We start from the raw sequence: 27276 nt of genomic DNA on the forward strand, positions 1-27276 counted from the left end.
AACCAAAAAAATTTGCAGGAAAGATTTCAGCTCTTGCTTTACTTAAAATATAATAAAAGTATAATAAAATATCTATCTATCGATCTACCTATACATTATCAATCTAATAATAGTATTTGGACCATAGGAGCCATTAGATTCTAAGGAACATTGCTCTAAAATAAATTTTAAGAGCCAGGAGTGATGGTGCCTGGCTCTAATCCTGTCATGCTGGGAGATTGAGGAAGGAGGACATCAAGTTCTAGCCCCATTTTGGCAACCTAAGACACTGTTTCAAAAAATAGAATAAATAAAATAAATTAAAGTAAAGGCTGAGGATGTAGCTCAAAGCAAAGTTTGTAGGTTCAATCCTCTGAACCATAAAATTTTTAAATACCTAGAATAACTGAAATATGGTATTACTAACAATGTGATAATTAGGATGTTTGGCTTATGAGTGAATTCTTTTTTGACGCTTATTTTAATACTCAGATTTATAAATGTAACAATACAATAAAGCCATTATATGTCCTAGTTGTGCTTTTATTTCAACATGATTACTCTGAAAAGTCTTTCTTTTTTATGTAACCACAGATAGTGTCCCAGAAAAGGTAGATTGCTATTGTGTTAGGGTCTGGTAGATGCTGGACACAGCATCTTTTATAATAACATTTTCTCATGAAATGTCTTCATCTTGCAGGATCACCTAAAATGTTTTATTCTCTGCTTCACATTATTGTAGAGATGAGGAACCAGAATGAATACCTTAGTCATCTTTGAGGCAGATGAAAGACACAGTGAGAGGGACAGACTGATTGACAGATATATAGACAGGCAGACTCTTTTAGTAATGGAAAGTTTCTCCTGCAGTCCTTACTATAATATTTCCTGGATGAAAACAACCCCCTCAATCATATTGTATCATATTTTCTCTTGATGTTACTTTCTACTATGCCCTTGTGTCACATACACTGTCAGCAGTTTATTTACATTGGTTCTAAAGTTTTTAGTTCTCATCGACTCCAGGTATGACAGTTGATAAAGGAAACACATTAGTGTCTAGACTAGAGAATGTACTGTAGTGCAGTGTACAAAGAGGTTGTATGTTTGGGAGACACAGGACCAGAACTTTAGACAGAGATGCATAGATCAGTGTTTATATGTGACTAGAAAAGTCAAGCTTCCTGCCTTCTATTTTGTCATCTGTAGAATAAGGAAGTGAATGATAATGTCTTAAATGTCTTTATAATCTATTCTGTTTTTATTTATTGCAAAATGTGGATAAGCTTGTAATTCAAACTCCCTGAGTTAATGAGAAAACCAGAGAACTGTGATTTATTTTGATATCATATTTATTGTGTCAAATGGACAGATTAAAGTGAAATTAACAATAAGAACACAAGTAAAATATTAGGCTACCCATCCAAAATGCCATTATGTGAATATAAAACACAAATATTACTTTGTTAAAAGTTACTTTGTTGAAAAATTTGATTTTTTAATTCTAAATACCATTTGAGCCATTAGTCTTATCTTTTATAAAACTACAATGTGCAATGACAGCTAAAAATTTTATGAGATTGGCATAAAATAACCATAAATATTTTATATCTTTTTATATTTTTAATATTAAAGTTACAGTTATGAACTTAGAATGTAATTCAGTAATTGCTTTCTTAAGAACAATTTTATAATAGTAGCATGTTAGATTTTTAGAAATATATGGTATTTTATAAAATACTTAGATTCTGAAGGGTATTTTGATTCATCAAAAAGCATCTCTAAAAGCAAAATAAATCAAGCACCCTGTCTTTACTCTCTTGATTATTTTCCTTTTTGAGACTTTCAGATTCAGACAAACAGAAACCATGATACTGTCAGATAGAAACAAAAGTGGAACCACATTCATCCTCTTGGGTTTCTCAGATGTTCCAGAACTGCAAGTACCACTTTTTTTGATTTTTCTGGGTGTCTACACTGTCACTGTGGTAGGAAATATTGGGATGATTATAATCATAAAAGTTAACCCCAAGCTGCACACCTCCATGTATTTTTTCCTCAGCCACCTCTCATTTGTGGATTTCTGCTACTCCTCCATCATTGCTCCCAAGATGCTGGTGAACTTAGTCTTAAAGGACAAAACAATTTCATTTTCAGAGTGTATAATGCAATTCTTTTTCTTTAGTATTTTTGTGGTAACAGAAGCTTTTTTACTAGCAGTGATGGCTTATGACCGCTTCGTGGCCATCTGTAAGCCTCTTCTCTACAAAGGAACCATGTCAGAGAAACTCTGTCTTGTGCTGGTGTTGGGGCCATATACATGGGGTGTGGTTTGTTCCTCGACACTGACATGCTCCACCTTGCAATTATGTTTTCATGGTTCCAACATTATGGATCACATTTTCTGTGAGTTGTCCTCACTGCTCTCCCTGTCTTGCTCAGATACTCACATAAACCAGTTACTTGTGCTTATTTTTTCTACATTTAATGCAGTTAGCACACTGCTTATCATCCTCTTGTCTTATGTGTTTATTCTTGTTACCGTCCTCAAGATGCGCTCAGCTAGTGGGCGTCACATGGCTTTCTCCACCTGCGCCTCCCACCTGACTGCCATCAGCATCTTCTATGGCACCATCCTGTTCCTCTATTGTGTGCCCAGCTCCAAGAACTCCAGGTACACGGTCAAAGTGGCCTCTGCGTTTTACACAGTGGTGATCCCCATGCTGAATCCCCTGATCTACAGCCTGAGAAATAAGGATGTGAAGGACACTGTCCGAAAAATAATGAACTCTAAAGTGATTTCTTATTGAACATCATATTATTGTGCATTCTTCCCTGATATGTAAGGAATGTGTGCTCTTGAGAGTTAATTTTAAAGATAATTGTTATTTTAATAGAGTTAATATTCAACTGAAGAGTATTTTAATTTCAATAAACTAACCTTGCTCTTTATTTAAGTTTGTGGTAACATATTTTACAATCTCCTTGTATAGATTAAAAGACAACTTATGTTTCCTGTGTATTACCATGCATAACTTAATAAATATTATTTCCATTATACTATCTTATATGCTGATTAGAGTAGGCTTTAAATAAACAGGAATGACTCTTCTAAAGTACAAATTAATAGTTAAGATAATGCATAGTAATTGTTTTCAATAATATAAAAGCTAGTGTTGATAGTATTTCAGTGAACTAGTTGACCATTGCTAAGACAAAGTAATAAGTATTATATAGATATTCTGAAAAGCAAATTTAAAAATGTACAGAGAAATGGTAGGATGTCATTATAAAATATGTATCAGTTAAATGTAGTTTCAGCAAAGGAAATGAGTAGAATTCTACACATCCCTTTCAGTTTAGAAAAAGAATTTGTCAAGGACAAAAAAAAAGCACAAATAAAAACAGGTATTTAAGAATGTAATACTGAAGAACAGATGCAACAAATATTTTATTGAACTTATGTGATTAAACTATGTATATATTATGTGTACATGTGTTGTAGAATATAGATGTTACTTGGCATGAAATTTGATTAATATATTGTCTACATCTCTGATGTGCTTTGTTTTTGTTTGTTTTGTGGTCCTGAAATTCAACATTCAAATTTCTAAGTTACATTTTCCTTATATTTTGAGACAGAATCTCACCAAGTTCCCATCCTGACCTAGAACTTTTGATTCTCCTATTTCACCCTACTGAATGGCTGGGAATACAGGCATGTGTCACCATATCTAGTTCTCAATGTGTTTTTAAAGAAACTCCAGTGTGATAGTATGATAATCTATGACGGAACTCAACAGAAGTTTGATACTGAGAGATTGGATCTAAAAAAATATCTTGTGTGAAAAATAAGTGAGGTTTTTGTTTTGTTTTGGTCTGTTTCTTTTCTATCACCCCTTTCTTCCTTTTGGAATGGGAATGTTTACCTTGTCACACTTTATGTCAGAAATGTTTATTTGATTTTAGCAGGTGATCACAACTAGGAGTTTGCCTTGAGTCTCAGAGGAGAATTTGGACTTGGACTTTTCAGCAATGCTGGGATTTGTTAAAACTTTGGTGACACTTAGAGGTGGACTAGATGCATTTTTCCTAATGATATAGACATGGATCTTTTGGGGACTGGGGCCTAGTGTCATTATTTAGAACAAGAATGACCCCCAAAGCCTCTTGTGCTCTGAGGTTGGGTTTTCAGAAGGTGATTGGGTCATAGGTCACTATAGTTATTAGTGATTTTATCCCTTGAGAGTTCATAGCTGAATGTGGTGTCAGGATGTGATCTGATTGGAAGAAGTGGGTCACTTTGGGCATGTCCTGGAAAGGTATATCTTGGCCCTCAGCTCCTCCTTTCAGTTTCTGCTTCCTAATTGCTAGGAGATAAGCTTTCCTCTACCATTGTCTTCTACCATGACTTTTCTGCTTGTATCCAGCAGTCCACGGAATAAAAGTTTGAGCCCAAATAAAATTTTCTTCCTCTAAGTTGTGTGTGTTGAATATTTTGTCCAGCATGGAAAGTGACTATGACACAGTGGAAGAGATAACTTTCCATACATTTCCTGTTTCATTAAGGGAGAAAAAATATAACCCTGTGCACAATTTTATATGGGAAAAAGAATGTTTTGTATGGATACATTCTTTTGAAATTATGATCATTATTAAAATGTTTCTTCTATACACAGTATTACATAAAATATTAATTAAATAATTTATACAGAAAGATAAAAATATAATAAATATTATTTTAAGTATTAGATACCTGATGAGGGACTAGTTTTTCTATTGTATCAAATTGTGTTTCTTTAGATACTTATGATTTTATGTTTCATGACACATCTGACACATAATTTCTAATTTTCTTTGAATTTAAGTGATGTTACATCATGATGTTAAATTAAGCTAGTGATGAATAATCTCTCAATATCCAACTTGCATTTTCTTCAGCCCTGCTTGGAGAAAGGATGTCCACATTTTTGTGCAATAAATGTACAGTTTTTATCTGATAATCCAAGAGCAACCATTACAGCAATCTGACCAAAGGTATAAAAACAATTGTTGACAGAATTAAGACTGTCCTTTAAGATTTCAGTCAATTTTTACCACATATTGGCAACCAGTCTTATATTCATTGTCAGTTTGTTTCACTTCAGAATCCTTATGTCCCATTCTATTTCCTCTATGGACCACATAGCTTCCATTAGTATGCTTCGCAATTTGATCATGGTTCTGTCAATTACTACTGAAAATATCTATACCACAGTATTTAATTCAGCATCCACTCTATTCTATAATAGATTTAAATGGTAAAAAGAGTTTTTTCTATTGTGTAATGTAACTAATTGAAAATGTATAAATGTGAGCATTTTCAATACTTAAATTTTCAGCCTTCCTTCTCCTGAACACATTATAATTTCATTTCCCATATGGAATATTACAGTTTAATTTATTATATTCATATTTTCATTTATTTTGATCATAACACTTTTGAAATGAAAAGTTTTGTTTAGTGTTTTAGTTTAAGTCAAACTTGTAATATAATAATAAATTTATCACTCACTCCTTAAAATATAGCACTCAAATCTAGAAAATACAATTAAATTAAAAAATTTAAATGTCACTATAAATATTTACTTATGGGAAATATAGGTTTGGATTTTTACTTCAATTAATTTATGAATTCATAGTAAAATAGCACTAAATGCTAAAAGGCATGAAGATTCAGCATCAAACTTGTTTCAACATTTTAATATAACAATACTGAGAATATATGATCAAAGATAATGGGAATGGATACTGTATCTGGAATTATGTTATAATACTTGTAGCATTCAACACTTTAAACTCCACTTATCTTGTGTGCCAATTTGCCATATTTAGCTTTCATCAAAATTTTAATGGTAATACATTAAAAATTAGATTGATTTCATTTTTCTTGAAAGTCAAAAGTATTGAAATCATGCTATCACCAGTATTTGCTAGCAAGTGTAGTAAGCTAGAAACAATACTGTACACATTTTCCACTGCTCTGTTTCCATGCCCCTCTGCAGCTCTTTTGATCAAATCTTAGTGTCTATTTCTCCACTCCTTGAATCTAAACTGCTTATAACTTCCTTTGCCTTACGAATGCAGCTGGAGTGAAATTGGATCTTGCTCAGTCTTGGAATTGTGAACAGTTGCCCTGTGAATGATCACAGATAGTTCAGTAGCCACCTAACTTGCCTGATGGGATCAAACAGCCAAGATCTGCCATCCCAAGTTGGGATCGGTCTTCACCTACCCATCTGAGCCCTGCAAAAAACTTTGGTTGTTTTTAGCAAACAATTATTGGAGTGATTTTTATGCAGTCATTAGAGTCACTCACTTTGAGAAATTCTGGGGAGGCTCCCACAAGTCATATTGTATACTGTGTAAACATATCTATCACTTCTCCACTTCCAGGTGCCATGCTTAAAAGAACAAATAAAAAGTTTAGAAAATTTAATGTCCCAATTTAACCTCACCAGTACACTATTTTACTCATGTCATTATATTATGTGCTTTAAAAATATAATAAAATATTGAAAATTGTTCATCTGTTTTACATCCATGAAATTCTTGAAATGTCTGGAGTTTCTAGGAGCACACAGAGCACAGCTGGTACATTGTGTAGTCAGTAAATGAGCAAACCTGGAGATAATCACGAAACATCAGGATTTAATGGCCATTAGCTCTGCATGGGGAGAGGGACCTGGTAGCTATGCTGTCCCCAGAGTCCTGTGGTGGTGCAAACTGAATGACAGTATTTGTCCTCTTTCTACCAGGGTTTTCTCTGTGTGATTCAGGGCAAATGATACACCACTGAGGCTCAGGCATCTCATTCATAAAGTCATCCTAAAAGTAGCAATCTTACGTATTTTTTTTGTGATGATGAAATGTGTTAATAGTTGTTATATTTGGAATAGTACTTGCTACATAAAACATCTTCAGAAAAGTGGGCAACTTTGTGATTATTCTCTATAAAGGAGGCTCACTATGCCCACTCCTTTCTGGTCTTCAGAGTATCTCTGATGAGGCCTCAGACCCTGTCTTTCAGGAAGGGTCTTTTGTGTGTAGGACACAGCTTCTGAGAGCTTTTCATAGAACACACCCTGGCAGCATGAGTCTTCCTTCACAGAGGCGATGTCAGGCTGCAGCAGGGCATTTTCTGTAACTCACAATGAAATCTGAATAAACTGTCTTTATTATGACACTATGTACCACTTTTTTTGCATTTCAGCAGGTTTTATCTCACAGTGGTACTAATTGTTTTAATGGGGGAGAGAGCAGCTCTCTAGATATCTTGTGGAAAACCCATAGAGATCAATGATTGCTTTAGCTGCTTAGGGAACACAGACACCAGGGAAACATGCACAAACATAAACCTATAGCAGTTTTCACCATCATATCTTCAGAGACAGGAGAAGCAATGTGAAGACTGTTCCACAGGTTGGTGTTTAAAATAGTTTTTTTTTTTTTTTTGAGGGGGTGGTTGATCAGAAAGATATTTTCTGAGAATTAGGAACTTTCTTCCTTGTCAATGAAATGTGTTACAGTTACAGTTAGTAGCACAAGGTGGGAAGTAATGATATTATTTTAAAATAACCCATGCATTTTATATAAAAAAACACATTTTCTTTATCCAGTCTCCAGTTGATCGGCAATTGGACAGTTTCCAAGTTTTAGCTATTAAACTGTGTTGCAATGAACATGGGTGTGCATATATTGAGTTCTACTCAGCCATAAAGAATGATACTAGACTTTTATAGCTAAATGGATGCACATTGAGCCCATACTCTTAAGTGAAATAAATAGGACACATGTGTAAATACTGAAGCTTCTCTGGTGTGAGAAACTGAAAGTGTAAATAAGGATCAAAATGTATAATAGATAATGTGAAATAGGAAGAAAAGGGGCAAAGGGGAAGGGGAAGTGTGAGGGGTCAGAAAAAGTAAAGAAGGGAATAGAATTAATATGAGAAAATGAAAAAAGTGGAAACAAAGTCTTTGTAAATAGGGAGGGGTGGAGGGGTTGAAGGGAGGGCAGGGGAATGGGGAAAAAATAAGAACCAAGATACATCATGTAAAGGTACAAGATCCAATAATGAATGTCAGTGTACTGTATACCTAAAATGTACAAATAAAAATAATGAATGAAAAAAAATAATCCATGCACTATTCGAGTGAGATTATGTGTTAAGAAATTCTATGCTTTGAGCAGCCACTTAACAAAATACACTTTGCCTTTGTGGTAAAGAACCATCTGCATGGGACTTGGGAGCTATTTAAAATGTAGAGCCCCACATCCTGGGTCAGCTATCAGTGTGACGGGGCCAACGGAGTGAACACAAGCTGGGGACACCTGTTTCCGTGGTCTTTCCTTTCACACAAGTCACACAGTGGCTCCATCTGGTGAAATGTACGGAGAGTCTCCCGAGAGCCACCCAGAGGCTGAGGGTGGTGGGTGAAACTCCTTGGCAGCAGAAAGGACAGTAATTATTTTGGTTCTGTGCAAAACACTTTGAAAGGTCTCTCCTAAGCAGGTTCACATAGCTGACATCATAATCCAGACACCTCCGTGTGTGGGTGAGGGGGTGACAGGGAGAGACAGCCACGCGCACCGCTCAGCTTCTAGCACCTCTCCAGATGTCAGCTGCCCGCTCCCTGTCCCCAGGTTGAAAATACCTTGAGACCGCAGTGTCTCCCAGTGGGCGCACTCACCTGTGGTGTAGCGGCAGTGCCCTCCCCGCAATCACCAGCCTGATTTTACATCTGTCCGCTTGAACAAGGGAGCGGTTTACATCTCATGCTCTAGTTCAGACACAGGCACGCAAATAACTCACTTTTTTCTGGCCAATTGAAAACAGAAAACCATATAATCAGAAAAACCGATTGTGTTCAAATTGGAATTTATCAATGTACGTATCCTGCACGTCTTTGCAACCCGTAGACGAATGCAGTAAACGCCAGGCCGAGAAGGTCTCTGGGTAAGACAAAGGCTCCTCCAGGAAGCCCTGCCACCAGCCGCGTGGCCTCGGGTTTGTGTGAGTGTCCGAGAGACTGAGGCCCTCACCGCTCAGCGCGCGCCATGGGCCTGGGTCCAGAATGTGATCGTCTGCCCTTTATTTTAAAAGGTCAACCGTCCTGCCCACTGTAACTCATAAAATGTGTGTGTGCTTTTGAGAATCCAGGCAAGTTTCTAGATTCCTTTATTTTGGTTTATTAGCACTTGTGAGAAGTACATGATGTTTGTGTTCCATGTGGGAAGTTGGTAACTGCACATAAGACATCTTCGTTCCTTTCTTCATCCCCCTTCCTTCCCTCCCTCTCCTCTCCATCCACTGCTTGATCCCCTTCCTTTTTTTGTGTAAGTTTGCAGTGCGTAATGTTTATTCATGAATAGAAATATTTATGCTTGTGGGTGTTTTCAGGATTAAATATACAATGCTACATATATACATATATATAATATTTGCAGGCATTATCTGGCTTACTGAAATTAAGTAGCCATTTTTATTTTTAAACAGTCATCTAGTACTTTTTTCTTTACGAAAAAATGAAAATTTCATAAACACATAATAAAAATGACATTAGTTAATGCAGTTAGATTATGTACATAATTATCTTCAAACTACTCAGAGTACAAGACATCGACAACCAAATCTGAACACAATTTTCAATTAACTAATAGAAACTAGTAGTATAAATGACATTCTGTTGTTTCAAAAGTATCGAATATATATGTTAATACGTTCTGATCTTGATGACATTTTCAAGTCATTAAAATTACTCAAAACTATGATTTTAAGAATTGCACACTTTATCTCATATATATATCATAATTTTGAAAACTCTCAGATCATCATATCATTTCTAAGCTTTAGTATCATGAATAGTGATGTGAGGTCAATGGGCATTTTTCTTAATGATTTCCTATGTGCATTTTTAATTGGTCTTTGTAGAGATTCACAGTGGAATGTTTAGGTCCTCTTAAAGTTGAAATGTCACAGTTACAGAAAAGCTGTATTGATTAATGAAAAAAGATCATATTTGCTAATTTTATAAGGAAAATGGTAACATAAAATATGGAATATATGTTCTCAATTTAAAATTACTAATTAAATATAAACATTTATAGATTAATAATTTTAAGCCTAATTCATCACTTCAGGGACAATATAGAAAGCTTATCTTATGTTTTAAAAATAATTTCCTAGAACCTGAATATTGAGAGTACTGATTTAAAAGTCTGTTGTATAATAAGAATCAAGAATTTTTAGAGAAATGAGGATAATTAAATAATACTTTGACCTTTTTCTTTATGATTCTGTGCCAAAGTGAAATTATGAAAAAATGGACTACCACCTAAAGTTTTATACATGGTAATGACGTTGTCTCATCTCTAATTTAAACTGTGTATTTTAGGCATCTCTATTATACAATGCCTTCCCTTTTGTTAAATTCCAAATGAAAAGTGTCTAACTTCTTTGCAGATAAAATTAACTCTGCTACTGCTTCTGATTTTTTTTTTTTAGAGAAACCTAAAATTAATTTTGGATTATGTGAAGAATGACTTTACTTTTTGCTTCAACCACAGACAAAGTAGACACATGGGAAAAGCAAACTGCACCATGGTAACGGAGTTTGTTCTCCTTGGCCTCTCTGATGTGCCTGAGCTGAGGCTCATCCTCTCCCTGCTGTTCCTTCTCATCTATGGAGTCACTGTCTTGGCCAACCTGGGCATGACGGCACTGATTCAGGTTAGCACTCGACTCCACACTCCCATGTACTTCTTCCTCAGCCACCTGTCCTTCATAGATTTCTGCTACTCCTCAGTCATTGTGCCAAAGATGCTGGCTAATATCTTAAACAATGACAAAAACATCTCCTTGGTGGCATGCAGAATACAATTCTTTTTGTTTTGCACATGTGTGATCAGTGAGATCTTCCTACTGGCTGTAATGGCGTATGACCGCTTTGTGGCCATCTGTCACCCTCTGCTGTACATGGTCCTCATGTCCCGGAAGCTCCAAATAGAGCTGGTTTCTGTCTGCTACCTCTGTGCATCCGTGTGTTCCCTGAGTCACCTGTGCTTAGCTGTTGGGGTTCAATCCTACAAGTCCAATGTGATCAACCACTTCTTCTGCGACCTGCCCCCTCTCTTAGGTCTTGCTTGCTCCGATGTTACAGTGAATAAGCTTATGCTCTTCATCGTGGCCACATTCAATGAGATCTTTACCATTGTGATCATCCTCACCTCCTACTCCTTCATCCTTATCACCATCCTGAGGATGCATTCAGCTGAGGGAAGGCGCAAAGCGTTTTCCACCTGCGCCTCCCACCTCACGGCCATCACTGTCTTCCATGGAACAATCCTTTCCATTTATTGCCAGCCCAGCTCAGGCAGCAGTGGGGACACTGACAAAGTGGCCACCGTGTTCTACACTGTTGTGATTCCCATGCTGAACCCTCTGATCTACAGCCTGAGGAACAAAGATGTCAAAGAAGCTCTCAGGAAAGTTGTCAGCTCTAAAGTATAGTGCTAGAGAACATTTCATCTTTGGGACTCAGAATTCTAAAGTAATGGTGGGTGGAGGGGTGAATAGACACACTGTAGTGTTGGAGATGGGGAACGTAGGAAGGAGATGAGCAGTTATGTCTTTTGGATCGAGTTACCTTTTTATCTCTTCCATTTACAAGTGTAGGATGAAACATGCTTCTAAATTTTAGCCAATTTCTTTATTTTTAAATCGTAATATTTAAATATATATGGGTAATGGCACTTTAAAACACACGAATTTAGTTTGGTGTAAAACCTTCATAAGTTAAAGAATGTACCATAGTCCCATGATTTCAATATTCAAAATGGAAACTATGATTCTTTCAAAATAGAATATCTGCAATTTCATAATGCAGAACAGAATGTTGACAAATTGTGCCCAGAATGAGAATTTGGTCTGCATGCCTATTTTCATGGTTTTATTTCTTTCATTCTTCACATTCTTTTTTTTTCTCTTTTCTCCTATTTTTCTCATATTATGTGTTGTTTGAACCTTTGATAATATGTCATTTCATAAAGAAGAAAATAACGACCCTTTCACAAATAACGAGATTATTGAATTGCAAAAGCTGAAAACATGTATGAGTAGTTTAATTTCTAGAGGGTTTGTCTCTACAACTTTTTCATATATATACACATGTACATGAATATGTATATGATTTGAAATTTAAACATTATTTTGGGTAGAAGCATTGCTGAGCTGTGTCTTCTCTCACTTTACCTTTTTACCTGCATGGTTTAACATTGTACTGAATTGTGGAGAACACGCTTGATGTCATTTATAAGAGTTTTTCTAACTTCTGTGCATGTTCTCCAAAAGTGTCTTTGGTCTTAATGCAATGTCCACTTTGACTGTCCTCTGCTGTGTAATTAAACCACACGTCTTCAATTATTTCTAGTCATGTATACAATTAACACTTTCATTTCAACTCCATTATGATTTTCTAAAATCTATCCATTTGTTTAAATGAAGCTCATCAGCTTGTCTGCAAATCCAAGAAAAGCATTGGTCTCAGCCCATAAAATCGAAGATTTGTGTTATGACCCTAGTTTATGGATTCTGCAAGAAATTCATCTTCTTTAGTTTTCATCTTCCTCCTTGCAATATCCAATCAGACACACACACACACACACACACACACACACACACACAGAGTCTTCTAAAACAAATAATGGCCTTCTTGAAGGTCACATTATAAAAAGGACGATGCAAACTAATTTTATGTCTATATAATATTGAAATAAATTCTGAAAGTGAAATTCAGGAAACAGTCATATTTCTGATATCATTTTAATACAAATAGAAAAATGCTTAGGCTAGACGTGGTGGTGCATGGCTATAAGTATAGACCTGGTTATTTGACTGTCAGAGCCAAGAGGATCTCAAGTTTGAGATCCAGGGCAGCCTGGGAAATACAGGGAAGACCCTAACTCAAAAAAAAAAAGGAATCCGATACTTAAATTTAATTTATGCTAAAGAAGAGAATGTATGATGATGGACATTTCAAAAAACATCATAATTTTTACTAATATAAGTAAAAGTGATCACCACTGTAATAAAATTGAAGTCCAAAAATAAACACAGTTCTAATTGGTTGACTTTATTAATCCTGTCAATGCAAACCCTTATTAAGAATACTCTTTCAAGAAAAGTGATGACTAGTGAGATAGCCATATGAAAGAAAGGGTGAATCTAAACCTTTAATTTATACCATGCCCAAACATTAAGTCATTGAAGATATGGGGCCAGAATATAGCTTATTTGTAGAGTGCTTGCCTATCATGCACAAGGCCTGGGTTAGATCTCGAGAATTTCAGGAAAATAAATACTTTAAAAGATAGGTTTAAATTTAGGAGAAAAAAATTCAAAAAATTATAGATAGACTTTTGTAAAAATATTTTTTAAATGCTTACAAATTTATTACAGAAATACAAATACAATTTTACAAAGAAATGTGATAGATATGATCTAATAGGAGTATGTGTGACATGGAAAGAGGCAGAAAACCATGACGTGAATTTAACGTGCATGTACTGAAGAGTTAAAATAAATTGCAACAGCCCTAAAACAACTGTATTCCAGGGTCACCCTCTTTTAGCCAGTAGGATCTTACTCAGGGGCAAAATTCACCTTATATGTGTTGGCCAGAGGTTCTATTTTCTTTTGTAAAATGTGAAAAGGGATGTTTGAACGGAGAACCAGAATGTCTCCTGGGGCTTCTCATGAGGTATCTGGAACATTCTATTCACCATTGAGAATATAAACAATAATTTCTTAGAAATGACTTTTTTTAACATGAACTCCTTGAAAACTCATGGTATGCACCCAACGATACACAGAGACATATTCAATCCTGGGCCTAGGTTAACGTTTCAAGGGCAGAAGAGCGCCCTAGAACACCTTATTGGTGTGGTCCCACGTGGTGCCTGCTGGCATTGGATATGGGTTTTGGAAAACACATCCTGACACTGCTCTGAGTCTGAGCTCTTCTCCATACTGACCGTGAGCAGTGAAACCAGCACATTGCCTCTTCCTACAGATTTTTTGGATTTTGACTACAATGAAACTGATTTAGACCTCCATCTTCTCCATCCTCTCATTTGTACCCCAGGCATGGAAGCAAAAGATCCTCTTGACTGGCTGTCAGATGTACAAATACTTACATAAGGCCTAGACAGATTCTAACATATGGAAAATGTCCAAGTGTGAGCTGCTGTTAGAGATGTCTGACTGCTTGAACCACTGACCTTCTGGAATTTGAAGGAATTCTGTCATGGTGTGGTTTTCTGCCTCTTTCCATCTCACACATATTCCTATTCGATTATATCTGCTTTAAATAATGTACATTAAAATATTATACTTCTTTTTAAAATTGTATTTGTATTTCTGTAATAAATTTGTAAGCAATTTAAAAATCTTTTTACCAAAGCCTATGTAAAATTTTTTGAATTTTTTCACATAAATTTATTTATTTATTTATTTATTTGGTACCGGGGATCGAACTCGGGTCCTTGAGCTTGTGAGGCAGGCAGCAGAACCACTGAGCTAAATCCCTGGCCCACATAAATTTAAATCTATCTTTTAAAATTTATATTTTTAGAAAAAGAAAGTCCATGAGAAATATTCAGGCTATTTCAAAATAGCAATATGTGGTATGGCTCATGTATTATATACCTGGATGTTGAGTTCCACAAATGAACATAATTGATGACTAGAAGGTGGAATGTTTGGTTTTAGAAGATTGATTCTCAAATTAGGGGATTTTTATTTACTTTAATTGGCTATGTAATAAGTGTAAGGGTATTGTATGGGCACAGTATGATGTTTTAATACATGTGTATGTTGGGTAATATCCAAATTGAGTAATTTCTGTATCCTTCACCTCAAGTACTTCTCATTTTTTGTCATGAGAACATAGAAAATTCTCTCTTCTCTCTCTTTTAAAAATGTATAAAGAGTATTATTAACTGTGTTCACCCTACTGTATAGTAGACAGCCAAATTAGGGTGACTTAAAAACAAATTTTCTGAAAATATTCCAAAGGGATTAATTATTTTTGAGTTTTCCGTGACACAGATTTCAGTTCAACTTTTATTATGTTTTTGATATGCCATCCAGAGTAATTTTTATTTCCCATTTCCCAAGAGCTTAATTTGCAGTATAAATACTGTACTGTATGGAATTCACATCTTAGGATTCATGGAAGAAATATATTTTTCAGGTTTGTTCAAGAAAACTTTATATTGGGTATTTGAAAATGGAAATGAATATATTTTATTTATCTAAAGCAAAATCATATTGCAGGTATGTCTCATATATCTTCTAGCAAACTTTAATAGGAATCCTTATCTTGTGCAGTTACTCTTAAAAATGTTTTTGTCTTTTATTTGGAAGAGAGTTGGTGAGAAATCAAATGAAAATTACAGACAAATCTCTAATGTAGATGAAAATTACAGACAAAACAAAGTGGTGGTCTCTGTCTCTCTGTCTCTCCTTCCTTCGCCACATTTCTTTCATGAAATCTATAATTTATGATGAAAATCCAGCTGACATTAGTCATTGCTTGCTAATCCTGAGGATTGAACTTTGAGCCTGCAGGCTCTTTCCTGCATGAGAACTTCCTCTGCTTAACAAAGGAGAAGAATTGCTTACACGTGCTTTGGATTTACTACAGGCATGTTTCTTATATTTTAAAAAGAATTTTCATCTTCTACCCAGGCAAACATCCTGCTTTATTTTTGTTGTTGTTGTGTTTGTTTGTTTTTAGGCCTATAATGAAAAAACCATGGTGTCAGGAGAAAAATCTTCTTTTCTTTTCTTTAAATAGTTCCAGATATGGAGAAAACATCCAGCTGTGTTTCTGGTCCACAGGATCTTCACACAATCTTTATTGCTGAGTATTAATCAAGTCATGTGTCTTCTCTTCCTGCAATACAAAAAGAGGACAAGAATTAAAGCACAATTTTTGTTTTGCTCTGTTCTGAGACAGGGTCTCACCATATAGTACAGACCACTTTTGAAATCCCTCTGTAGGCAAAATTGACCTCAAACTCACAGTGCTCCACTTCAGCCTCCCATATGCTGGGATTAAAGGTGTGTGCTGTGGTGCTGGGCGGATCCCTAATTTCCGTTAGATGTCTTAAAACAAAGGCCCAGATGGTAGTCTTTATTTATATGCAGTACAGAATTTCTCAATTGTTTTCCCTAACCTGAAGGGTGCTGGAAATGGTGGAGAACTGTACCATGGTGACAGAGTTTATTGCCCTCGTGTTACCACATCTGTTTGATAGATCTTAGAAAGTTGGACAGTGCTTTAATAAAACTATGGATGAAGTATCTTTGGGTCAGGACTGTAGCCAAATTAAGTTGATGACTATCTATCTATCTATCTGCACATATCTACATACACATTCTCATCTACACCTTCCTGTATGATCCTGTGTCCTACTGGTATCGTCTTTACAATATAATCATTTTGAAAACATCATCTGAATGTCTACAACAATTTTCTACCCTAAGTAGGATGAACCATGGCTTAACAATTCTTCCACTTTTAACTGAAATGGTTTATTATTAAAATCACAAACAATACTAGAACTTTGAACCTAGGTATTCATATTTATGCAATTCACTCTGAGTCATAATGCTATATTATTAGTAATTAAATCTTTAAATAAAAATAATTTATATTGTTGTGGTATTAAAACTTTGAATATCTGTTGCTTAATTCGTTTTACCAACTGCATGCAAATGTTCCTATTTCTCCATCATTATAGGTCTTTATAATGACCATTAAAATGAATTAAATAAATTTGTTGAGGTGATGAATAAAAATGATTACGGATGTCAAAGTAGGTTTCAAATCTTCTTTTCCTATGATGAACATTTCCAAACGTATACAGTCTTCATGAGCCACTAAATTTAAAGAAATTTTTCATGATCCCCCACAATGGAATTGTAGAGAATTGTCTGCTGCCAATTTATGTTATGAATAAATGGAACACCAACAACTGCAGTATGGTAAGTATTATATGTAACCATAGGAGCTCCCACACTCCTTGGACATAACAAAGTAACATTTTTATTGACTAGAAATTAAATTTTATGCACCATTAAAGGAGTCATTATCTTTTTGTCAAAGCCCACCATGTCCCCTATTTCAATAACTATCTCAAATGCACTTTAGTGGTGAGTGAATGGGAATCATTTCAGGTTATTGCTGATGGTTAAGTTAATTTTCTCCAGTGGGATCCATGGACATACATATTTGAGTTGTTCTGACAATTATTTAGCATTTTTTACAATGTGACAAATTTGCTTCTGTTACATGCCATGTATATATATGCTTGACAACATTTTTATACTTCCTTGAAGTTAAAATAAGCCTGAGTTTTTTCTCTCATTTCTTCCCAGAAGTAACACAGTTTCTCAATGAGTTTTGCTGACTTGAGTGAAAATGGTGGAGGAAAACTGCACCATGGTAATGGAGTTCATTCTCCTTGGCCTCTCTGATGTTCCTGAGCTGAGGCTCGTCCTCTTTCTGCTGTTCCTTCTCATCTATGGAGTCACTGTCTTGGCCAACCTGGGCATGACGGCACTGATTCAGGTCAGCCCTGGACTCCACACCCCCATGTACTTCTTCCTCAGCCACCTGTCCTTCATAGATTTCTGCTACTCCTCAGTCATTGTGCCAAAGATGCTGGCTAATATCTTAAACAACGACAAAACTATCTCCTTGGTGGCATGCAGAATACAATTCTTTTTGTTTTGCACATGTGTGGTCAGTGAGGTCTTCCTACTGGCCGTGATGGCATATGACCGCTTTGTGGCCATCTGTCACCCTCTGCTGTACATGGTCCTCATGTCCCGGAAGCTCTGCGTGGTGCTGGTTACTTGCTGTTACCTCTATGCTTCTGTGTGTTCCCTGATTCACCTGTGCTCAGCTGTTGGGGTTCAATCCTACAAGTCCAATGTGATCAACCACTTCTTCTGCGACCTGCCCCCTCTCTTAGGTCTTGCTTGCTCCGATGTCACCATGAATGAGCTTCTGCTCTTCATTGTGGTGAATTTCAATGAAATCTTCACCACTGTGATCATGCTCACTTCCTACTCCCTCATTCTCACCATCATCCTGAGGATGCGCTCGGCCGAGGGAAGGCACAAAGCATTTTCTACCTGTGCCTCCCACCTCATGGCCATCATTGTCTTCCATGGAACAATACTTTTCATCTACTGTCAGCCCACTTCTGGCAATAATCTGGATGTTGACAAGGTTACCACAGTGTTCTACACTGTCGTGATTCCCATGCTAAATCCTCTGATCTACAGCCTGAGGAACAAGGACGTGAAAGAAGCTCTCCAAAATGTTCTGGGCTACAAAATATTTAACTAGAAAATGTAAATGTTCTTCTCCCTCCAGCCTTTACTTATCTTTTTAATAGCAAGACATCCATTGGTATATTTTAGGCATGCATAATGTTGGGGCTCATTGCCGGGAATTTGCACCAGTACACAGTACATCCGTGTCTTTTTCCCATTCTCCCCTCCCTCAAGCCTCCTCCTCTCACTATGTACAAAGCTTTTTTTTATTTTTTCCTTTTGTGTAGAAAATGTAAAATTAAAGAACTCTGAGTTCCAATGTGAAGACAGTGTAAGGGTGTAAGCGTGGGCTGACGAGCCAGAGGGAACTCCAAGTGTCTGTGTAGATACGAGTGAGTCTTTTTAAATATACTTTATGTGTTAGCAAATAATGACAATTTAACTCCTATGTGTTTTCGATTTACAAAGGTAGAAATGAGTATTTTTGAAATCCATAGTCTACTTTCTTTTTCAACCAATAAAATTTTAAATTGATGAGGATAATAGCACTGGTAAGGCCCAGATTGTTAATTTTGAGTAAACTTTCATTAGCTTATTCAAAAGCTCACAAGAGCCACACAGCTTTCGCTACACTTAAAGAATCCCAAAATGAATTCTTGGTGCTTTGCAATGAAGAACATTCCCTTGTCAAACAGCTTCTGCACAAAATGCGGCCTCCACTTGTGCCTGAATACTGCTAATTGCTTTTACCTTGTTTCTCTTATCATCTTAGTTGGTGTTGCAATAGATAGAGTTTTTGGAAGATCTCATAGTACCTCATTTGAGGAAGGGGAAAATTATTATTATTTTAAAAGAATTTTAGGAAAAAATTAATTGCATGGAATGTACAAAACTTTGGAATAACTCCTTACATGAGACTCATTCTTTGTCTCTGTCTCTCTTTAGCTGACTTTCTTCAACATTATTACCTGCCATCCACATTTTCTTTGTAAATTCACTATTATTTCTGTCAGTGTCTACATTTGCAATCACTTCTTTAAATGAAGCTTCTATCCTTGTATTTATATTAGAAAAGCATTAGTCTCAAGTTCTTCAAAACTAGGATTGCAGTTTTGACCCTGATTTTGAAAATTTGTCATGTATTTTAACTAATGTCCATTTCACTTTGTACATTGTCTAATTCTGCAAACTTCATGGCATTTTTTGAGATTAAATTTTGACAATGTTTTCTCACTGAGATTTTTAATTTTTATTTTTTTGAGACAAGGTCTCTGTGTGTAGTTTAGGCTGGCCTTCAACTCACTGTGTAGCCCAGGCTGGCCTTGAACTCAAGGTCATTCTGTTGCCCCAGCCTTCCCAGTGTTGAGACTGCAGGTGTGTATCACCACATTTGGACAACTGAGATTTATTTCTCAAAATAAATAACTTTATGTAATTAAACTATGACACCATGACACCTTCCCTATTAATTCTAATCTTTATATGCAAAAAGCTTAACAAATGAAAGTATGCCCTAGAATAAATGAAGGAATTTAGTTTTTCAAATGTCTGAAATTCTGTCAGGAAAGATGAGCAGCAACTGAGCCCATATTATTACACATTTATGCTGAACTTTCATATCTCACCCAGAACTTTCAATTCATGACTATTTGATGATCAAACCAAAGGACAATGTTCAAATAGTTTAAACAAATCTAGAAGGCTAGTTGATATGACTTGTGATCTACTCTGGCTGTAGCAATTAAAATAAACTTCATCAGTGGACACATGTTTGCTTTTAACACGAAGAAGATCAACACTAGAGCAACTATTTTAGGAAATAAAGATAAATGTTCTGCTCAATAACTTTTCACACATGCATACATTCCCTCTTGACTAGACACAGAAATATAGAAACCCAAGGAGAGGAAGGAGGTCACCTGAGATCCACATTGTACTTGGAGAGGAAGCCAGCCAAATGCATAAATGAATCACTAGGTCACACTGTGGTCACACTGGTCACACTGAGGGTAATGACCAATTACATAATCACAGAAATTATGACTAGTGAAAAATAATAAAGTTGATCTGAAATAATCAGAAGAATTCATGGCAGATTTCATACCCAGACAATATTTTTATGTATGGATATGATAAATGATAAGCTAAAAATCACAAACTAATGAAATATTTCATAAATGGGCAAATTCATAATATAGACAGGTAATATGTTTATAATATTTATGGATACAGAAATTTGTGGAAATGTGAAGAATATTGAGTCTACTGGAGAGGGCTTTGGGTTTCTTTTCTTAGGAACCTTATTATGAATATATAAGCAGCTCAACATCATTCAGATTTACAAACTGGGAGCAATATGGTCATTAAAGAATTTACTTACTTATTTAGATTTAGTTTATAGTCATTTAATTTATTTATTTTGGGAAGAATTCTTCTAGTCACAGGGTCTACTTTCACTTCTTTTCACTCAACTATGTGAAAAATCTCCATTTGAAAATATTTTATGCATATTCAAACAAATATATAAATATAAGGTGATTTTTAAAAGCATTGTTTTAATGGCAGTTTAATATAAAGATACATTGAGGGGCCGGGATGTAGCTCAGCGGCACAGCGTCTGCCTGGCAAGTGCAAGACCCTGACTTTGATGCCCAGTGCAAATATATATATATATATATATAAATTTATGGGCCTAAAGACAACAAAATATAATCAAAATAAATGTAAATGGTACTGGAAAAGATAATCAGAATATTTGAATCTTATAGAAATTGGTATGTAAAAGTGAATTAGAGAAGAGGTATGGTGTTAGAGGCAGAGATCATTTTTGTGTGAATGGTAGACAGTGTATTCTTCTATAGGGAATACGTGCGTGTTGTCAATGACATGAGACACCCTAATGGATTGGTGTAACCGGATTGAGCTCCTGCTAGTGACTGTGGGAACCAAATGCTGAGCATCTGCAGCCTTATCTGCAGCACCAGAGCAGATGCTGGGTACACTTCCATGACAGAATGTCACGGAGCAGCCTAGGAACTGGAGGCAGAACCAAGTTGTGGTTAGTGTCACAAAGATGCAATTAACTTTTGCAATGACAAAGGAGAGGTATTTAAGAAATGATCACTAAATAAATAACTCCAGTTACAATTTGTCATTGTGCAAAGTTATAATAACAATGATAATGATCATGCTCATAATAATAATGGGATGCTATGTGAGTGATGTGGGAGCACAGGGAAATGACATTCAATAAAGTTAAGATTCATAAAAAATGTTTGTAAGCAGCTGCTGTCTTTTCATAATTTTTCTATGAAATGAGAATTACACCATGAAGAGTAGTTAATTTTAATTGCTTGTTCTTATGGCCCTGGAGAAATAGTCAATCAGTTATCTCTAGGACATGACACCACAGGGAGCAGCAATAGGAATAAGAATGTTTGCTTCTCCTCCAAACAAGCTCTCCAGAGGCAGGAGGAGACTGTCTTTCCCCCGGTAGGTTTGTTCCTCCAGGTCTGAGAACGTATGCATGATGTTTCCCAGGTATGTTATCTAGAAGATGCCTCAGCTTTTGTAGATTCTTCCTGGGAAAATATTCTAGGGAAAATTGGTACTATTATAGACATTATGTCCTGCAAATGCAGGAAACAGGAGGCGTACTATGTACAGTTTACTTAGGCAATATGGCTTAGCTAGTCTTCTCTACCTTGGAGGCATGGGAATGAGCAGAAGAAGAACCTGAGAATTTTCCACAATATGTGTATATCCACAGATACACTGCCTTGCACTTGTGAATTTTTAGACTTACCTGCAAAAAAAAAGAGAAATTTAAATGAAATTAAATTGAAAGGAATAGAATGACCCTTCTAGAGAAACAATAAAGAGAACTTGATCTGAATAAAATGGTGTAGTATGGGGAAAAATTGGTCTCATTAATGGAAAAAAAATGAAGAAAAGTCTAAATACAGCATTGGTCAGATTTAAAGATAATACAAATTACATATTATTTAATACATAAAATAATACCATTTTGGAAATATGGATCCATGATATTCAAATTACACTTTAGTCATATGTTGAAATCAGACAGAAAAAAATATCATTAAAATCTACCAGTACTGAGGAAATGTAGCAGTAATTCTGTTTTTTTGTGGTTTTTTTTGGTACAGAGGATTGAACTCAGGTCCTACCATTTACACAGCAGGTGACAAAACCACTGAACTAATTCCCTGGCCCTGTAGCAGTAATTCTTAACTACAAGAGATTATGTTTCTTCTGCTCCATTCCTCTTCCATTTTCACACCCAGCTGGCATTAGTGACAGTCTTGTCCAGTGAATGAAGCTCAGAAATTCTTCTCTACCTATAAGAATTCACAGGGCAGCCTTCTCATAACAAAGAATCACCAGGCTCCGAAGGTAAATACACCTGAGGTTTGGAAGCCTTGCAAGGGAACAACATGAAAGAATTATGACCATGAGAATACACTGGAAAATATTCCCTTCTCATTGGTTCTTAAATGATTAGACACCTGAACACATAGGACCATGGGTAGTTTTGGGGGTGCTACAGCTCCCTACATGTATAGTGAAGGATTTCCCAGAATTTAGCACTTGGGTAAAAGAAGAGAAGTTTTTATCGGAAATGACTGTCTGCATTATGAGGGTGTGTGATTCAGGGAGCTCCTTGTTCATGAGGGACTCAGAGCACCAATCTGAGGAAAGGTCTGGGAGAAATGGATATGTTGGTTGCCATACTATTCTGAGATTCTGAGTTTCTAGGAATACAGCCTTGCGGGATTTAGTAAGCAAAATATAGGAGGCCAGGTTAAGTTTGAACTTTAGATAAAGAAGAATAATTTCTTAGTATGCTTATAGCTTGTGAAATATTTGCGTCTCACCATTATTTTTCTGAAAGACAACTAGCATCCGGAAATTCATGTGCAGATCCTGCGTGGATGCTAGTCAGAGAAACGTGAATGATCTCTGTATAATAAGAATCCCACTCTCACAAGTGCCTCCTGAGTGGGGTGAGTCCCAACATTCCCATTTCTTTTCTTGAGAGGTAACAAAGAGACACACTGAGTGTTGCAGATGGTTTTTAGGCTTTTAGACAGAGCAGCATAGGACAACAAAGTGTCCTTGTCTATTTTTAGGGAGATTTTTCATAATTGCTCCTAAATGGGAATCTTCCTCTGAATTCCACTTTCTATGTACAAACTTAACACCAATACTGAAGCATATCTGTGGCCCTCACTATTTTCAATTTCCACACTTTTATAATGTAAAGCCTATCTTAAAGAGAGTCAAAAGAAGCAGGAAATTGAGTACCCCATGTGATATTTATAAAGTTAAATGTTAAGATACCTATTTATTATGCAAATCAGAGCCTGCCTTTGAGAAATGATTATTTTACTGAGAGTGGAGGAAACTAGATTTATTGATAATCTAATATTAGTATTTTATCATGCAAGTCATGACTTCTTAAATCTTCACTTTGCTCATCTGCAGAAGAAAGCAGTTTAATACATTAACTTTGTTACAAAAAAATCAGAAGCAATTACTGGCTTTTATATCTGACATAAATAGTCATAATGAATGATTAAAATGCTAAACAAAAAATTATATCATGGCCAGTTATAACTACAAAAGTTGTTTCAAATGCTTCTACCTTTCATTAGTAATTGTAGGGCCAACATAACAAATTATTTCTTTTTCTAAATTTTTCTTTGCAGAGCTCATGGCATTCAGTGACATTTGAATATTTCTCATGAGAATTTGACTACTTGTCACCATCCCTATGGCTTAAGTTAATAATTACCTTGCATGACTATAATTATATTTTACAATATTAGCAAAATTTTTAAGAAAGTAATGTATATCAATGATTCTATTTCTGAAACTTTGGTTTTTTTATATCTTGATACCTTATACATAACAAGATAATTAAAAAGTCTATGATGTCTCACCCTATATTCTTCAGAGGGGAGAGTTAAGCATCATCTCTATGTGTCAATCATTTTCCATGTTTTTTTTCCAAGACTGATTTGCAGATCTTACCAAAAGGAAACATGTTTCTGACAGAGAGAAATATAACTTCTGAGGCCATGTTCACCCTCCTGGGATTCTCAGATTACCCAGAACTGAAGGCTCCCCTCTTCTTGATATTTCTGGCCATCTATAGCTTCAGTGTACTAGGAAATCTTGGGATGATTGTGATCATCAAAATTAACCCGAAATTGCACACCCCCATGTATTTTTTCCTCAGCCACCTCTCATTTGCGGATTTCTGCTATTCGACCATCATTGCCCCCAAGATGCTGGTGAACCTAGTTGTAGAAGACAGAAGCATTTCTTTCTCAGGGTGCATGGTGCAATTCTTTCTCTTCTGCACCTTTGTGGTGACTGAATTGGTTCTGTTTGCTGTCATGGCCTATGACCGCTTCGTGGCTGTGTGCAACCCGCTGCTCTACACGGTTGTCATGTCCCAGAAACTCTGCGCCCTGCTGGTGTTTGGATCTTATGCATGGGGGGTAGTGTGTTCCTTGACACTTACATGTTCTGCTTTAAAATTGGATTTTCGGGGTTTCAACACCATCAATCACTTCTTCTGTGAGTTATCCTCCCTGATCTCCCTCTCTTGCTCTGATTCTTATCTCAGCCAGGTCCTCCTCTTCACTGTTGCCACTTTTAATGAGATAAGCACACTGTTCATCATCCTCATGTCTTACGTGTTCATTGTTGGCACCACTCTGAAGATGCGCTCAGCCAGCGGACACCGCAAAGTCTTCTCCACCTGCGCTTCCCACTTGATGGCCATCAGCATCTTCCATGGCACCATCCTGTTTCTCTACTGTGTGCCCAGCTCCAAGAACTCCAGGCACACGGTCAAAGTGGCCTCCGTGTTTTACACAGTGGTGATCCCCATGCTGAACCCTCTAATCTACAGTATGAGGAATAAGGAAGTGAAGGACACTATCCATAAGATAATGAACACCAAGTTCTTTTCATATTGATGATATGCAGTGATGTACATTTAATTTGGCTATTTCACAACAAATTTACTTTTTGAGAGAAAACTGTACATCAAGAGTTCAGTTTTTTAAATTGCTTTGGACTTTCAGAAAAATAAAGCACTTTGCATGGGGATGAATATGAGTTTTAGATCAGAGAAACTGATCTTAACTTGTCTTGGTTTGTATATTCCACAAAAGCTTTCCGTTTTTGTCTACAAATGATACGGTGTAATTTAGTTTCTAAGTCAATAATATAGAGCAAACCCAAATGCACATTCCATCACTGGCATGTTGTATCTGAGTGTCCCTGGGAAATTTTACTACCCTTTCATTCCTGGTAACTCAAGATTTAGGAGAAATAAACAACCAGTTTTGATGTAACAGAGAGATAGATGGCAGCTAGGGAAAGATAGTAGTGACCAAGTAGGTGGTGAGAGTTACCTTAGACCTATTGAGGGGTGTAGGAGGGATTTCTTCATGGTTACAGGCTGTAGTAACTCACCCCAAAGAGGTAGCAGGTTTGTTTAGGAGTGAGACTTTACTCAGAGTGAACTGTCATTTAGGAGCATAGAGAATGATACTGAGCTGACCATGTATCATTGTGGAAATGGTTTCATAAATATCTTGAGCTGCCTTCCATAACATATTCACTTTTGATGTTTATGCTTCTTGTCTGTTACACACTAATCAGCAGAAATATTCATGATACAACCTGCACAAAAGCATCTGACATTCTCTTTATCAGGACCTCGTGGGCACTTTTCATAAAGCATCAGTGCCATTGTTATAAGTATTGGAAGTAATTTCCCTGACTGGAATTGAATGTTGTGTTAGATTAACTGTCGCACTGGACTGGATCTAGAATAGCAAATGAAGACCAAGTCTACTGTGTGGGTTAGGAAGGGTTGATATTCCTCTCTTACCTGTAATGTTTCTTAAAAGAAGACCTCACCGAGAGTTATTTAATTTAGAATTTTTCTAATATGACATACACCTTTTATTCTTTCTGTCTAACATGAATTTTATTTGGACAATTTTTATTGTATATAATATATATATGTGTGTGTTATATGTATAATTTTCTTATGCCTCATTAGCAAAGATAAAATGAAAAATAAGCTTTGATTTTGAAATTAAATAATGGGCTTATATGAAATAGAAATAGTTTTCAATGGCTGGATAGTTTTACACTTATCATGATAAATTAAAACCACACTTTTTGGTTAATATTTGGATAAGTAATGATAGACAATGTTGCTTTATCTACTCATAAATAAACTGGTTTCCAGTATACATTGTTACATTTACCTATCTACAATATCTATCTATCTATCTATCTATCTTCCTCCTGGAAAGTGACTCAAGTACCTCCCACAGTGTAGATAAGTGTTCTATCAATGAACTATATCCCCAGCTCCTTGATCACTTTTTTGATCTTTAGCTTACCATGGATACTGGTGGAAGGAAGTACTAGAAATTTTATATCAATCTTTCTTGAATTCATTTCAGTAAATTGTTAGATATCTTTTCTGAATTGGTAAGGATGGTTACATTCTGTTTAGTAAAAGACAGTATCTCCTAACTTTTATTCTAAGAATTTAGAGATATACAGTATATAGTTTAAGTGCTCTGATCAATGGATTAAAAATTTTTGGTGACACAATCAGGACAATAATTTGGGATAAACCCATAAAGCATGGACACTTTCAATAAACACTGATATAAAGCTTTGTGTTTGCCATTCTCTAGTAAGAAATTTAAGTACATCTTGATAAATTCTGTAAGTGATATATAGAGTATGGTTTCTGTTTGCTTTTTGCTTTGTTTTTTCATGTGCTTTTGAAAATATCTAATTTTGAATATGCACCTAATTGTTAGATGTTTCATTTAAGTTTA

The 27276-nt window shown here is 35.9% G+C and overlaps 4 protein-coding genes across 4 annotated transcripts; all 4 read left to right on the forward strand.

Moving 5' to 3' along the window:
- Positions 1-1847: 1847 nt before the first annotated feature.
- LOC101717348 (olfactory receptor 5D18-like) lies at positions 1848-2789 on the forward strand. Its single transcript, XM_004875237.1, has one exon. It carries the CDS (start codon positions 1848-1850, stop codon positions 2787-2789), a length of 942 nt encoding a protein of 313 aa, XP_004875294.1.
- Positions 2790-10600: 7811 nt separating this feature from the next.
- On the forward strand, positions 10601-11530 carry LOC101709191 (olfactory receptor 5L1-like). The gene has a single exon (XM_004875224.2). It carries the CDS (start codon positions 10601-10603, stop codon positions 11528-11530), a length of 930 nt encoding a protein of 309 aa, XP_004875281.2.
- Positions 11531-17507: 5977 nt separating this feature from the next.
- On the forward strand, positions 17508-18443 carry LOC101708813 (olfactory receptor 5L2). Its single transcript, XM_004875223.2, has one exon. The coding sequence runs from the start codon at positions 17508-17510 to the stop codon at positions 18441-18443; it is 936 nt and encodes a 311-aa protein (XP_004875280.2).
- Positions 18444-24435: 5992 nt separating this feature from the next.
- LOC101708465 (olfactory receptor 5D16) lies at positions 24436-25380 on the forward strand. Its single transcript, XM_004875222.1, has one exon. The coding sequence runs from the start codon at positions 24436-24438 to the stop codon at positions 25378-25380; it is 945 nt and encodes a 314-aa protein (XP_004875279.1).
- The last annotated feature ends 1896 nt before the right edge of the window (positions 25381-27276 follow it).

This window comes from Heterocephalus glaber, unplaced genomic scaffold, assembly GCF_053883595.1.
Source record: "Heterocephalus glaber isolate CG9 unplaced genomic scaffold, H.glaber_assembly_v1.0 deba00001805, whole genome shotgun sequence".
Taxonomy (NCBI): Eukaryota; Metazoa; Chordata; class Mammalia; order Rodentia; family Bathyergidae; genus Heterocephalus; species Heterocephalus glaber.